The sequence below is a fragment of the Eschscholzia californica genome, unplaced genomic scaffold (genome assembly GCF_041429995.1).
Source record: "Eschscholzia californica isolate CP2 unplaced genomic scaffold, dmEscCali1.0.p SCAF_1, whole genome shotgun sequence".
NCBI lineage: Eukaryota > Viridiplantae > Streptophyta > Magnoliopsida > Ranunculales > Papaveraceae > Eschscholzia > Eschscholzia californica.
This window is the reverse complement of record NW_028238198.1, coordinates 50,194,233-50,209,174: the sequence shown is the minus strand read 5'-3', so window position 1 is coordinate 50,209,174 and position 14,942 is coordinate 50,194,233. Positions and strand designations below refer to the sequence as shown.

At 37.6% G+C, this 14,942-nt stretch overlaps 2 protein-coding genes across 3 annotated transcripts; both read right to left on the bottom strand.

Annotated features, from left to right (window-relative positions):
• Positions 1–5,772: 5,772 nt before the first annotated feature.
• LOC147567401 (uncharacterized) lies at positions 5,773–11,063 on the bottom strand. 2 transcript variants are annotated; one of them, XM_086654056.1, is made up of 4 exons: positions 10,881–11,063; positions 8,653–10,673; positions 8,328–8,560; positions 5,773–8,236 (listed from the first exon to the last, which is right to left on the bottom strand). In XM_086654056.1, the coding sequence occupies exon 4, from the start codon at positions 7,536–7,538 to the stop codon at positions 6,297–6,299; it is 1,242 nt and encodes a 413-aa protein (XP_086510182.1). In that variant the 5' UTR covers positions 7,539–8,236; positions 8,328–8,560; positions 8,653–10,673; positions 10,881–11,063; the 3' UTR covers positions 5,773–6,296. Both variants share the same exon structure in this region, with proteins under 2 accessions (XP_086510182.1, XP_086510183.1).
• Positions 11,064–11,259: 196 nt separating this feature from the next.
• On the bottom strand, positions 11,260–12,677 carry LOC147567400 (uncharacterized). Its single transcript, XM_086654062.1, has 3 exons — positions 12,586–12,677; positions 12,289–12,477; positions 11,260–11,999 (listed from the first exon to the last, which is right to left on the bottom strand). Exon 3 carries the CDS (start codon positions 11,954–11,956, stop codon positions 11,555–11,557), a length of 402 nt encoding a protein of 133 aa, XP_086510188.1. The 5' UTR covers positions 11,957–11,999; positions 12,289–12,477; positions 12,586–12,677; the 3' UTR covers positions 11,260–11,554.
• Between the last annotated feature and the right edge of the window lie 2,265 nt (positions 12,678–14,942).

The following is a 14,942-nucleotide window of genomic DNA, read 5'->3' as shown; positions in this document are numbered from 1 at the left end:
AATGGTTTATACAATGTCTATTATGGTATAGACACGGCTAAGGAACTCTGGGAGACCTTGGCTAATAAATATAAAACTGAAACAGCAGGAGTTAAGAAATTTATAGTGGGTAGATTTCTGGATTTTAAAATGACTGATATTAAACCAGTAATGGTTCAAGTCCAGGAATTTCAACTTCTCTTACAAGAATTAAAATATGAGAATATGGTTGCAAATGAATCATTCCAAGTGAGGGCTATGATTGAAAAACTACCTCCATCTTGGAAGGATTTTAAGAACTACTTGAGACATAAGAACAAAGAAATGTCTCTTGAAGAAATTATCCTCAAGTTAAGAATTGAAGAGGATAGTCATAATGCTGAAAAGAAGATAGATAAGACTGGGTCTTCTTCTGCAAAAGTCAACATGGTTGAGGGTGAACCAAACCCCAAACAGAAAAGAAAAAGAATGAGACCAGGTAAGCCATCAAAGAAAAATAATGACCGCTTTGATGGTACTTGTCACAATTGTGGCAAAAAGGGTCATTTTGCTAGAGATTGTCATACTAAAAACGGCAAATTCAATAAGAACAAGAAGGCTAAAAATCAGGCCTCTCTTGTGGAAGATGAAGAACTCCAGAACCTATGTGCTTTGGTTACTGGAATGGAGGAAGAAATAGAAGAAGTAACAGAAGACCTTCAGAACCTTAATATATGTAATGTAGTTTCTGAAGTCAACTTGGTTGGTGGAAATCCAAGTGATTGGTGGGTTGATACAGGAGCCACTAAACATATTTGTGGAGACAAAAACTTGTTTTCTACATATACTAAAATTCCAGAAGGAGAAACCCTCTTTATGGGAAATGCTTCTACTACTCAAGTTGCTGGAAAAGGGAAGGTAGTCCTGAAATTCACATCAGGAAAAGAAGTTACCCTCAACGATGTAATTCATGCACCAGATATTCGTAAGAATTTGGTATCTGGTTCCTTGCTTTCAAAAAATGGGTTCAAGCTAGTATTTGAGTCTAATAATTTTGTATTAAGCAAGAGTGGTATGTATGTGGGTAAGGGTTATCTATGTGGGGGGTTATTCAAGATGAATGTAATAACTGTATCTCCAAAAATTATTAATAAAGATAATGTTGCTTATGTTGTTGTTGATTCTTGTAGTATTTGGCATAAAAGACTTGGCCATGTAAATAACCATTCATTAAAGAAGTTAATGAATATGGATTTAATCCCAAGATTCGAAGTTGACACTAAAGAAAAGTGTCAAACATGTGTCGAGTCTAAATCAACAAAAACTTCATTTCATTCCATAGAAAGAAATACAGAACCATTAGATTTATACATAGTGACATATGTGATTTAAAATTGGTTCAAACTAGAGGTGGAAAGAAATACTTTATTACTTTCATTGACGATTCTACTCGTTACTGTTATGTTTACTTACTTAGAAGTAAAGATGAAGCAGTAGAGAAGTTTGAACTTTATAAAAATGAAGTAGAAAATCAACTTAACAAAAAGATAAAAGCACTAAGAAGTGACAGAGGAGGAGAATATGAATCTCCCTTTAAAGAATTATGTGCCAAAAGTGGCATTATTCATCAAACGACAGCTCCATACACACCTCAACAAAATGGTGTAGCCGAGCGTAAAAACAGAACCTTAAAAGAGATGATGAATGCTTTGTTACTAAGTTCTGGTTTACCACAGAACTTGTGGGGGGAGGCTTTACTCACAGCAAACCATCTACTAAATAGATTGCCCCATAGAAAAACAGGAAAAATACCATATGAAATATGGAAAGAAAGGAAACCTTCTTTTAAATTCACAAAAGTGTGGGGGTGCCTTGCAAAGGTATTAGTCCCTCTTCCTAAAAGAGTCAAGATAGGACCAAAGACAATAGATTGTGTATATATAGGACCTGCTATGAATAGTGGTGCTTATAGGTTTTTAGTACACAAATCAGAAATATCAGACATTCATCCAAATACTATTTTAGAATCAAGGGATGCTGAGTTCTTTGAACACATCTTTCCTTATAAACAAAATTTGGATAAATATTCTGAAACCAGAAAACGTGATAGGGAACAAGATACCCAAATTCCAGAAACATCTCAAAGAGATAGAATGGATGAAAAAGAAAATGAGGTTGAACCTCGAAAAAGTAAAAGGATAAAGGTAGCTAAGACTTTTGGTCCTGATTTTCTCACCTATATGGTTGAGAATGAGCCTCAGACATTCAAGGAAGCAATGGCTACCCCAGAAGCTCCATTCTGGAAAGAAGCTGTAAATAGTGAAATAGATTCCATTATGCAAAATCATACATGGGAAATTGTAGATCTTCCACCTGGATGTAAGCCTTTAGGTTCCAAATGGATTTTTAAAAAGAAATTAAAAACAGATGGATCCATTGACAAATACAAGGCAAGACTTGTGGCAAAAGGTTTTCGACAACGAGAAGGATTGGACTATTTCGATACCTACTCTCCGGTGAGTCGAATAACCTCTATAAGAATGTTAGTATCCTTAGTGAAATCAGCTGGATGTGAAAACAGCTTTGGAAATTCACCAGATGGATGTGAAAACAACTTTTTTAAATGGGCAATTAGAAGAAGAAATCTGTATGAACCAGCCTGAAGGGTTTGTGGTTCCTGGCCAAGAAAAGAAAGTTTGTAGATTAGTGAAATCACTATATGGGTTGAAGCAGGCCCCAAAACAATGGCATGTTAAATTTGATAATACATTATTATCAAATGGATTCCAAATAAATGAATGTGACAAATGTGTCTATATTAAGAACACAAATAAAGGGTGTGTTATTCTGTGTCTATATGTAGATGACATGCTAATTATGGGAAATAACTTAGATGTCATCAACACTACTAAGAAAATGCTTTCTAAGAATTTCGATATGAAAGATTTAGGAAAAGCAGAAGTAATCTTGGGGATCAAACTTACTAAGACTAGTGAAGGGATAAGTTTATCTCAAACTCACTATGTGGAAAAAATATTAGAAAAATTTAGTAAAAATGATCTCAAGACTGTAGTAACTCCATTAGACCCAAGTATTCATCTTATGAAGAATACTGGGAATGGAGTAAGACAGTTAGAATACTCAAGGATTATAGGAAGCCTTATGTATTTAATGAATTGTACTAGACCAGAGCTCTTTCGGTTAGTAAACTAAGCAGATTTACTAGTAATCCAAGTACTACTCACTGGGATGCCATAACAAGGTTGTTACGGTATTTAAGGTATACAAAGGATTATGAACTCCATTATACCAAGTACCCAGAAGTACTTGAAGGATATTGTGATGCAAATTGGATATCCGATACCGATGATACAAGATCAACCAGTGGTTATGTATTTACACTGGGAGGGGCTGCCATATCTTGGAAATCTTCTAAGCAAACTTGTATTGCTAGATCAACGATGGATTCAGAATTCATTGCTTTGGATAAAGTTGCAGAAGAAGCCGAGTGGCTTAGACAGTTTTTAGAAGATATACCAATATGGCCTAAGCATGTGCCTGCAATCAAGATTCATTGTGATAATCAAGCTGCGATTGCTCAGGCACATAGTAAAATGTATAATGGTAAGTCTCGACACATCCGTCGAAGACATAATACCGTGAAGCAATTACTCTCTGAAGGAGTTATTACAATAGATTATGTAAAATCTAAAGAAAACCTAGCTGATCCTTTCACTAAGGGACTGCCTAGAGATCTTGTAATTGCTTCATCAAGAGGAATGGGGTTACTGCCTAAAGTAAATGAGTAAAGGCATGATGAAACCCTACCTAGAAGACTGGAGATCCCACGATCTAGGTTCAAAGGGAAACTGAAGTCATATCCTGACTCGAACATAACACTGAAAGAAAATTTCTCTCTTTCCCATTCCTAGGATGAAATCAGTGTTGTCTGCAATGCAGAGGTTAAGCTTACAACTTTTAATGTATCCGAAAAGTTTAGAAATTTGTCTATAAGGAAGGTATAGCAGTATACGTAAGTAGGAAACACCTATATGTGTGGGAATTGGTGTCGGTTCTATGAAAAGGTCGTATTAGGCTGACTTCCCTAATGCACACACGAAACTAGGAACGTTCATGACCGCAAAGAACACAACCGAGAACTTAAAACAAGTAAGGAATTAGCTGTGTGTTAATTATATTTGGCTTACAATTACCAGGATTCAGTTTAAGACTAACAGTTCACTGTTGTCCTTGTAAACCTGATAGTTATCACTAGGAAAGGTTCAAAGCTTTAAAGCCACCTTCATCCGATGCAGCGACATTCCGCGTAAGAACCACTGTCTGTCAGCATTTTAGCATAGTAAGGTCAGTCAGTTTGCTGTGATTTTCGAACATGTAATAATCACTCATGTGGGGGATTGTTGGAATCGGTACTTAGCTCAAAAAGAGCTGGACTGGTTTTTCCTTAATTTGAGGTACCTATAATCATCGGAATCTCGATCAAGACGTCTAGTTGGATTCGTCTCGTCGAGCTCTTGAATTTAGACTCAAATTTCGTCCAAATCCGATTCCGTATGAGTGAGTTATTACAAAATTCGTTTGGCTTGGGTACCATTAACTCAAAACCGGGATTTTGAGTTAGTACCACATTTATGAAGGAGGAAACATTTTATTTCCTTATATAGAATCTTCCATATATTTATGGTATGTTCTTTAAAATAGAAAGGTGACTCACGTGGTTTGCACCACGCTAACCACGCACGCGCACGCGCGGCGTGGGCGAATGGGCGTTTAGGGCGCATTGGGCGCTTTAGAGGCGCCCGCACGCACTTTGCACTTCGCGAGGAGCGAGGGGAGCCTTGGATTTTACGATCATATGTGATCTGACGGTCAGGATATTTGGCGCTCTTAAGATAGATCCGTTGATGATCTAACGGTGGGCGTTCAAGGCGCGAGATCTTCATAAATCCGTTGAGATCTGGCGGTCAAGATGGCACCCGAAAACCAATAGACAAATATGACTGTTGAGAAGCATCCATTCGTCTATAGGCACCTGTCTGAAGTGTCACCAATACTTCTATAAATACCAAACAGATTTCAGCAAACAAAACACAAAAGTTTTAGCATTCAAAGTTACAAGAGCATTTAGAGTTTAAGAAGTCAATTCATCTGTCGTTCTTACTGCTTGTTCTAAGTTCGCACGCTTTCAGAAAAACGAAGTACTCTTAGTCGTCACACTGAAAGGTACAGCCGTTGTATCCTGGGAGACAAACACCTTACTGGTTTTAGTACTAATACCAGGGTGTTCACTGTCTTAAGGAAAGAGACAACTCGACTCGGCTTTCTCTCTCTAACTTTTTAATTTGTCATTGTTTTAAATTATATTAGTTTTTTCCTGTTTAATCTTTTAGAATACAGTAATAATTTGGAATTAAAGTTATCTCTGAATTTATTTCAGAAAGACACTCTAAAGTGTATCCCTGTTTTTATTAAAACAGGAAGACCAGATTCTTGGTTTTTCATAATACCAGTAAAACAACATGTTGGAGAGAGAAGAACAAGAAGAAAACAAGAAGAAGAGAGAATTGACGATCTTGATCTTGAAAAAAAGTTGAAAAAAAATTATTCAAAAAAATTGGAAGAGAAATTAGTTGGTTATTCAACTAATTTTTGCATTGGAGATGCTCTTAGAGGTAGGTCACATTTTTTTTTTGTTGAAGGGAGGTAGGTCACTTGTGAAAGTTTTTTTTTGTTTTGTTAAAATTGTGAAAGTTAGTTGGTTATTAAAAAAAAAAATTAAAACAACATTATGAGTTGTACCAAACAAAATATTCCTTTTAAGTGTTTCCCAAGAAGAGTGACTAAAACATAAAAACAATGTGCCAAAACGCAGAGCCTAGACCAGTAGTATATCAAGTTTAAAAGGCTACTAGTACTGAAGTTTAGAAGGCTACTCATACTAGTAGGGTTAAAAAAAAACAGAAACCTATGTAGACCTACCAACTTCTTTTTTGATCGAACCCATATGAATGACGTCTGCGTCGGGGCAGCTACCGCTTCGTTCATCCTTCCCCGCAGTCAGGATAACCAAGGGGTTTCCAATTAACTTCAGCGCTTTTGCAAGCAGATTGGCGAATCCAGGTGAATCTGGCTGCCTGTCCATGATAAGAGTTTCTCTAAACCCAGAGTGTATCGATGATGATACATCTGGTCTAGTTAGAAATTCGATCAAGTCATCGGTGTTTCGGCCGGAGTTAACACAAATCACACTATTCAGCACGATTAACCTTTGTACCAGCATAGCCTTTTTTTGTGAAGCACCATCTTCTCCAACCCAATCACGACTGGCTTGCTTTTTTTAAAAGAAACTGGGAGATGATGCGTGTTACGACAACCTCATAAAATTCTTCCAAGAACTTTTTGAAGTTAGATAATGGGAGGGTCCCCGAGTCAAACTTCAACTCCGCAGTCGGCCTTGATTCAGCGAGATAAGCCTTTGTTGTAAAAACAAACCCCTGACTGAAAGATACTAGTAACAGCAGGCGCTCTAGAAGATACACCAGGCAGCCTGGTGTAATAATCGCATATTCTGTCATCCATTTGCAGTCGAACACAACTTTCAAATTAACCCAAAAACAGTCTACTAGAAACTTCGGAGAATCCATGTTCTCTTTAAATTCCTTGATGAATGTCTCCCATTCTTGGCCAGGAGCCCAATCACTCACAATCTGCCAATATAATGCACCCGACAGACTTCCAGCGATGAATATACTCATCACTACAAGTCTAACTTGAGTTGGCGTTCTCTTATCAGTTGACTCTAAAGTTAATCCAATAACTCCTTGGAGTAGCTCTTTGAAGATCTCAGATGATCTCAGAGACATCATCTCTTCCATCATCATCACTTCCCAATCGATATGAAACATCATACTCAATAACTGCTTCATCCAAGAGACCCCCTTCGTCTGCAATGTTGCAGGAAGTTTTTCTCGTCTCTGGAACTTCGATATCCAACACACGACTTCAAAGATGCAGAACAGACATTTAACTTGAGAAACCATCGAGAGCTGCTTCTTAGTGGAGAATTCGTAGAGGGATTCCAACTTCCACAACACTTTCAAACTTTGATTCATAACTTCCGGAACCCAATACCTGCGTGCAGCAGTAACAAATTCCTTCTCTTCCACGATCAAATCTTGTTGCTTGGACAGAAACTTTCTCTGCCAAAAGTTAGGAATTACCAGCCGCAGTCGGCGAGTCTCATCTATTACTGGATTCGCACCTAAGTAGGCCATGCAGAAATTCCAGCAAGCTTTTTGACTTTCTGTTTTAGTAACATCTAAGGAATCCAAAATTATTTGAATGTCCACTGTCGAAAAACGCCAATAATACAATAATGCTTCAATAGAAATCTCTCGGGAAATGGGACAATCTTGTTTTAAAGATCGCACGATTTCACCATCATCCCATTTATAATCAGGTAGAGCTCCATCAATATGTAAATCCAAATTTTTTCTACAAGAGATTATCTCAGCTTGATTAATTCCTTTCCTCCGAGAAACAAGAAAACACTCTCTCATCTCTAGGAAGCTCCTACCTTCTGATAGTGCATCACACTGAACGCAGACAGAGTCATAGAAATCATCTCCTTATTTCTTCGCCATCAGTTTCACTTTCACCAAAAGCTTTTCCTTGTCTGGAAAATTCTTTAGTGGCCAACCTCCGCTTCCTTTTGACCACAAAGAGCTGACAAGAATATAATGCAGAATAACCCGGGACGATTCTCGGAAATTTTCGTCTTTCTCGAGCATATCCGCCTCAAAAAGGAGATCTCCCGTGAGCAGTGCCGCATAGGCAGCAACATGGAAGTTTCGACACTCTGCTTCTAGGTGCATAAGCTCGACAAGGTGATCACAAGACCTCAAGAACAAATATCTCAGGTCCACAGTTTTGAACAGTCGGACGAACTTAATCATATTATCAGTGTCTTTCATTTCCGAATAGTAACTTGCACCTTTTTCAACAAACTCTTCTTTCAAAGTTTCCAGTTCTTGACCTTTGGCTGTATCAACATAATTGTCCCAGCGTTCTTTCCAAGAATCTAATAATTGAAGCCCCATATCAAAGAGATTGCCTTTAGCGCAAGCACTCAAGGACTCTGAGTAACAGTTGGCATCGGAATATACTTCAGCAGCAGTTTTCCAACGTTGAGCTAGTGAAAAACAGTCACCAGCATCCTTTAGCCTCGACCCTTGACATTTGTTCATATACAGAATACCTGTAATAAAGATACAAAAGAGAAAACACTGCAATTAAACAACTACAATGGAAAGCTTTTCTATAGCTTGAAAGGGGGAAATAGTCCACACCTGCTGTTTCGAATTCCTTTAGTGCAAATATAACATTCGACAGCACTCTCAACTTCCCCAATTTCTTCATAAATCTGTGCCGCCTCTGTCAAATGTTTACGGTCTGAATCTGGATTTTTCATTCAATTCGTTTTAGCTTGCAGTGCGCCAGCCTTTGCCAATTTCTCGTTGGACGAGTCTCCAGCCCTTTCTAAGCAAAGTGATGCGATGTCAAAGTTTTCTTCACCAAGTAACTGCAAGCAAATTGCCAAATAATGGTTAGGTCTAGGTAAAATATCAAGGATAAGTTTCATGCTAAAACAATTGAAAGAACCCACTAACTGACCTTTATTCCCCAACCAAGCCACTCTTCCTTGCTACTATCGGCATTCATCCCATGCAGAAATGATTTGTCCAGTTTTATGACATTTACCAAGCCCAACTTCTCCCAGTAGCTGAACATAGGCTACAAAAGTCATCTGTATTCTCAGATATCCATAGTTTTTGTCTTGTACGTGTTATTGCCACGTACAAGTGTTTGAGCTCAGCGCAAAGTTTGTTATGTTTCTCCAAACTAAAATCTGGACCATTTTGATGAGTTGAATTTTTTTTTTTTTTTTTTGAAACTTGATTGAATTCATGGAGGAAAAAATATACAAGGGAAAGAACAGGAAAAAAGAATGATAAAAAAAACAAAACAACAGACCGGGGGAGTATTAACGTAGCATATTAGCTAACTATACCCCCCAAATTCGAAACAAAATCAAAATAGGAGTAGGGTTTAGCCCATCCAATATGTCTACTCCAGGAAAATAGAATTCCTAGGACGTCTTCCTTCTCCACTTCCATACTCTTAATCGAGTCCTTAAAAATCCCATCGTTTCTAGCCTTCCATATAGACCAGCACACAGCGTATGGGACGAGGTGCCAAAGTTCCCTCTTCTCTTTCTTAATAGGAACCGTGCCCCATTGCTCTAGGACTAGGTCGATGGATCTTGGAGCGCACCAAGAGAGCCCTCGTTCTCCGGTAAAGAAATTCCACAATATAGACGCTTTCCCACAGTGAATGAATAGGTGGCTGATCGACTCCTCACTTTGATTACATCTACTACATCTGTTGGGAATCATCATCCCTCTCTTCCGAAGATTATCCGTGGTAGGCAATTTTCCCAACACAGCAGCCCACACCACAAAGCTGACCCTGGGAGGTATAAACTTCGACCATAAAGCTCTGAATTCGAACTGAAAGCTTGGGCGATCTGCTTGCAGGTGAATTCTAGAGTAACAATTCTTCACCGAGAAAGCCTCCTCCTCTCTTCTGGACCATATCTTCATATCTTCAACACCTTGAACTGGTTTATACTTTTCCAAAATCAGAAGGAGGTCCGAAAATACACCCACCTCCCAGTCGTTAAGGTTTCTCCGGAGCCTAACGTTCCACACACCGAGGATCCAGTTGAAATGATCAAAAACCGACCCGTCTCTGAACAAGGAAATGGAGTATATTACCGGGAATCTATCCTTTAGGGGAGTCTGACAACACCAAACATCCTCCCAAAAGCTAGTAAGAGCTCCATCTCCTAACTTCCACTTAGTAATAGAATCAAAATTTTAGCTCTAGCCACTATCCCTTTCCAAACTCCACAGCCATACGCTACTTTGATCCGATGCTGTTTCCACCGTCCCTTACTACTACCATATTTCTCATCTATAATGCCTCTCCAAAGAATTTGATCAGGGAGATATAGTCATCGATCTTCAACGTAGGTTGAGACATCAACCCCTTGCACGTGATGAAATGGATTTTGTGTATATTGACGATATACAGGATTTAACAATGAGAGAGATTTGCCTGTTTAAATACGTATGCCGAAACGTTCAACAAGGGTTTGTTTTCTCGGGTGATACTGCCCAAACCATTGCTAAGGGAGTTGATTTTTTATTTCAAGACGTAAAATCTCTGTTTAACAGTGAATTCATCTTGGGATTAGACCCTCAGGGTGGGACAGTAAAAGATCAGTGTCCTGTATCTGAATTTTTCAACCTAGAACATAATTTCCGCACGCATAGCGGTGTTCTCAATCTGTCTCAGAGTGTGATTGACCTTATGCACCACTTCTTTCCACAATCCATTGAAAATGTAAGTCCAGAGAGAAGCCTTGTGCACGGAGAGGCTCCAGTTTTACTCGAATGCGGAGAGAAAACTAAGGATGCAATAAATAACTCTCCCGTTTTTCACAAAATCCACTTCTTTCCAAACTTTTGATGAGTTGAATCGGTCATGCCTTTTCCCTCCATATATGAATAAATAACTCTCCACTGGCTTTTTAACGGGGATGTCCCGAAAAAATTATATAAAAGAACATCCTGCATATGCAGCATCAAAGTAAGAATGTAAACACTAAAAGAAACTATCTCAAATTTAAACTAAATCTTATATGTGACGATAGTTAGCTGTCAAGTATTAAGAAATTGATATCGGGTAATATGTGAACTGCTTCTAGTGTTAAGTTTCCAAATATATCACTACTAATTAAAGAAAGGAAAGGTTAAGAGTAAAAGCGAATCAGTCACCTGAAATTCTAGGCCCTTGCACTCAAGAATCGTCAAGACAAGGACTTGCGTTCCTATTTGATCAACAAGCTCTTTCTTAACTATATCATCGCGGACTAAAACGACCTGCTCCGCTCCAAACCCAACTTTAGACTTACCCTTACTTCCAATATTGCCAAAGATAGCCATTATTGCATCCTCAGTTTTTTCTCCGCATTCGAGTAAAACTGGAGCCTCTCCGTGCACAAGGCTTCTCTCTGGACTTACATTTTCAATGGATTGTGGAAAGAAGTGGTGCATAAGGTCAATCACACTCTGAGACAGATTGAGAACACCGCTATGCGTGCGGAAATTATGTTCTAGGTTGAAAAATTCAGATACAGGACACTGATCTTTTACTGTCCTACCCTGAGGGTCTAATCCCAAGATGAATTCACTGTTAAACAGAGATTTTACGTCTTGAAATAAAAAATCAACTCCCTTAGCAATGGTTTGGGCAGTATCACCCGAGAAAACAAACCCTTGTTGAACGTTTCGGCATACGTATTTAAACAGGGAAATCTCTCTCATTGTTAAATCCTGTATATCGCCAATATACACAAAATCCATTTCATCACGTGCAAGGGGTTGATGTCTCAACCTACGTTGAAGATCGATGACTATATCTCCCTGATCAAATTCATTAGATTCTTGCTTCATCGCCTCATACTCAAGGAAGATATTATAATTCTTTTTGGGTTGTCTAAGCTGGATCCCTTTTTCTCATGTGCTGATGTATATTCCTCTCGAGAGAGCTTATCGTCAGGAATTTGACCTTTCAATAATCCACCTTTAATATGAGAAGTTATTTGAGTGAATGTTGTCCAACAACTAACCTTCCTCGTCCATTTTTTATTGAAACGATGCCAATAATAGGAACAAAACCTATCATAGGTCACCTCCTTGGTCCTGATAAATCTGTCGAAGAAAGAATCTTCGACACTTCTATCGAGCATCTCTAAGAATTTTTGAAAGTTTATAACCATTGGGAAGTTACTGGGTGGGATGTCTCTAAAACGGTCAGGTATATCACCAGATTCAGTTACATCATCATGCATCACAACCGAATTGATTGGAATAGAAGAGTTTCCCTCAAGTAGACTGCAAAAGATAATAAAAGCAATCAAGTCATAACTTGTCACAACAAAGAACTAGGAAAATAGCATAAGCTAATATTAGATGTTTGTTTCATTATTAATGGTGGGGTTTACTTGATCAGTGGCTATATTAGGTTGGGTACGTTCATCTGTGGTAGGTGTTGTGCGTGATCTAATTCAATGTCTCAAATCATGGATTTTAGGCATCTAGCTTCAGATTTGGTAATTAAGGTGCTACATAACTAAACGAATCAATGTAGTCTTCAAATCATTGAAGTAACTAAACCACTTACCTTTTGAAGTACGAAATTTTATTTTTTACCGATTCTGGACTGCTGGTTACGAACAACTGCTTTATTTTAACCTCTTCGAGTTCTTCATCATTGCTAGCTTGAGACAAGCACAGCTGCTCCTTTTCAAGGAGTTTGACAATTACTAGATCTGTTTTGCCTGACCCAGACCTTCCAGCAATAAATGTACTCCTGGGGCAGCAAATTATCTCCATAAATAGAAACAAATTAGTGCGTTGATGGAACAATGTCTAGGTTAAAGAGAAATACAATAATGAATAAACTTTTAAAAAAAACTACCTTCCATTTTGAATCTGTGAAACCTGGGAGAAGGCTTTCCCACTTATCCATTTAACAGCAACTACCAATCGGTGCTTCAAGGCTAAAACCTTTTATTCTTTCTACTAACAAACACAATCAAGTAAACATTTGACATTGTACCATGATCACAACAGCAGACAAACAGTGAAATTAAGTAAACATTTGACGTTGTACCATGATCAAAAGAACAGACAAACACTGAAATTTCAATAACTAACAAAGGAATCTGAGACAGTAATCAAGGGCGGAGCCAAGATTTGTATCTATACCTGGCTAGCCAAAATTACTATACAATCTATATGTAATCACGAAACTGTAATTTAGAGATGGCGAAGTAAAAGTGTAAACCAACAATTCTTCCGTATTTTCTCCATTTCAAAGATCATAAGAGAAGTTATTTGACTATATGAACTTCCATCTAGATATAAAAATGGTATGCTAAATTGAAATTGAGAAAGGGATTTACACAAAAACATCAAGATTACCAAATTAATCAACTAGTTAAAGCAAGATTACAGCAAAAAAGAAAAAAAAATAAAGAAAAGGGGAACAATAAACACTATATAAAATGCACTAAACAAATAGAGTTTATTCTCGTTCTTTCTGTTTGAATCTACAATATTAGGGTTTAAAACTAGTTTCTACCCAAACCAGTTTTAAGAAAAATCAACCCCAATAGCTGACATCATACATGCTCAGCAATTTCCCAAGCATAATAAACCCTAAAGAGAAAAAGGATTTTAGAAGTATTTGGACTCTTAATGAATAGAAAAAGGGAAACCCTAACATCAAAATCAGTACCCAAATGCCCAAAATAAACAATATAGAAGTTTTAGAAGCTTTAGAAAGAATCAAAAAGAAGAGGGGAGAAATATCACTTACCTAAATAACAAAGTTTTGAATCACTTGAAGAACCATAAATTTTAGTTTGAATCTTCACTTTAAACCCTAATAAGGGTTAGAGAAGCTGAGAAAGTGAGATAGAAGAACGAGATGATACAGAAATTAGAGATTAGAGAGAGATAAAGAACGAGATGATACAGAAATAATAGTTTGAATCTTCACTTTGAATCTTCCTGTCGATCAAGGCTCTCTTTCTCTAATCGGTTTTCCTTCCAAGCCTTTTTCCTCTGGTAAAAAAAAAAAAACCCTGGCTACAAATACAAAATAACCCTACCTCTTTGGAAATATAACGGAACTACCAGCCAGGGGTAGTCTGCTTGTGGCTCCGCCCTTGACAGTAATGATACACTTCACACACAGCATAACCTCAAAAGCAAATTTCCACATCCAGGGAAATACAAGCCAAGCCTTCCAAGTGGTTCATTTATTATTCTACCTTACAAGTTATGGACAGATCATGCTGAATAACTGTTGTGGTTCTCTTATGAGTTATGAATCAGGTGCATGTCAAGACTCAAAATTAGTTTATTGGCAAAACTTGTTTAGCCAGAAAGGCGAAATGTTGCATGAGTCCATGAGAATTCATGGATATCTCATTTGACTAATCTACTGTGATGCCTTTAACCACAAAAGAAGTAAACCAGGTCAGTTGCTTAGCGTACTTAGTCAACCGGAAATCGACCCTACAAAATTACCATTGCCTTATTTATATGACCACGACAGGTTTTTCCCATTAAAACCTTTTATTCTTTCTACTCTTGGACTTAGAGAGTGCGAGTGTACTATTGACTACAAAGGCACTTGAAGACGCCCATGAGATAGATATTAACAAAAAAATGGAAAACGAAGTAGTTGACCACAATATAAGATAGAAATTTAGGCAGAACTCTTATCGAACACTAACGGATGAGGATGATCTTAAGCAAGAATTAACAGAAATTGTTCGAATAGAAAACCCTAGAAAATAATCAGATTAATTCAGAGAAAAGATATAACAAACTGAGGGTAAAAAAGATACAACATCTTAGCTTATTCAGAAGACCACCATCTTAAGCAAGAATTAACAGAATCAAGTTGGGACAATGTAACCAAACTACTCAGGAATAACAAAATGAATAATGCAACTCTCTGACAGAAGCAATCTAATAAAAATTAACATACACCATCTTAGCTTATTCAGAAAACCACCATCCGGTATCACAATTCCCAAGTTCAAAACAGAGAATCACCATACATTTTGAAAGACACATATCATAAACCACCAAATATAAAACGTCCAAAAATGGAATCAGACAATAGATAATCACATTTGAGGCAATATATCAAACAAAATGAAAACCCTAAAATACAGAAAGTTCAAATCAAAGCACCAGCTCAGATTACCATGTATTGTCTAAGAAGATCTAATAAATCATGAGGGATTAGAACTATGT

Excerpts from the sequence above, each read along its gene's own strand:
- LOC147567400 (XM_086654062.1), bottom strand. The coding sequence starts at position 11,956 with ATGCATGATGATGTAACTGAATCTGGTGATATACCTGACCGTTTTAGA.
- LOC147567401 (XM_086654056.1), bottom strand. The coding sequence starts at position 7,538 with ATGAGAGAGTGTTTTCTTGTTTCTCGGAGGAAAGGAATTAATCAAGCT.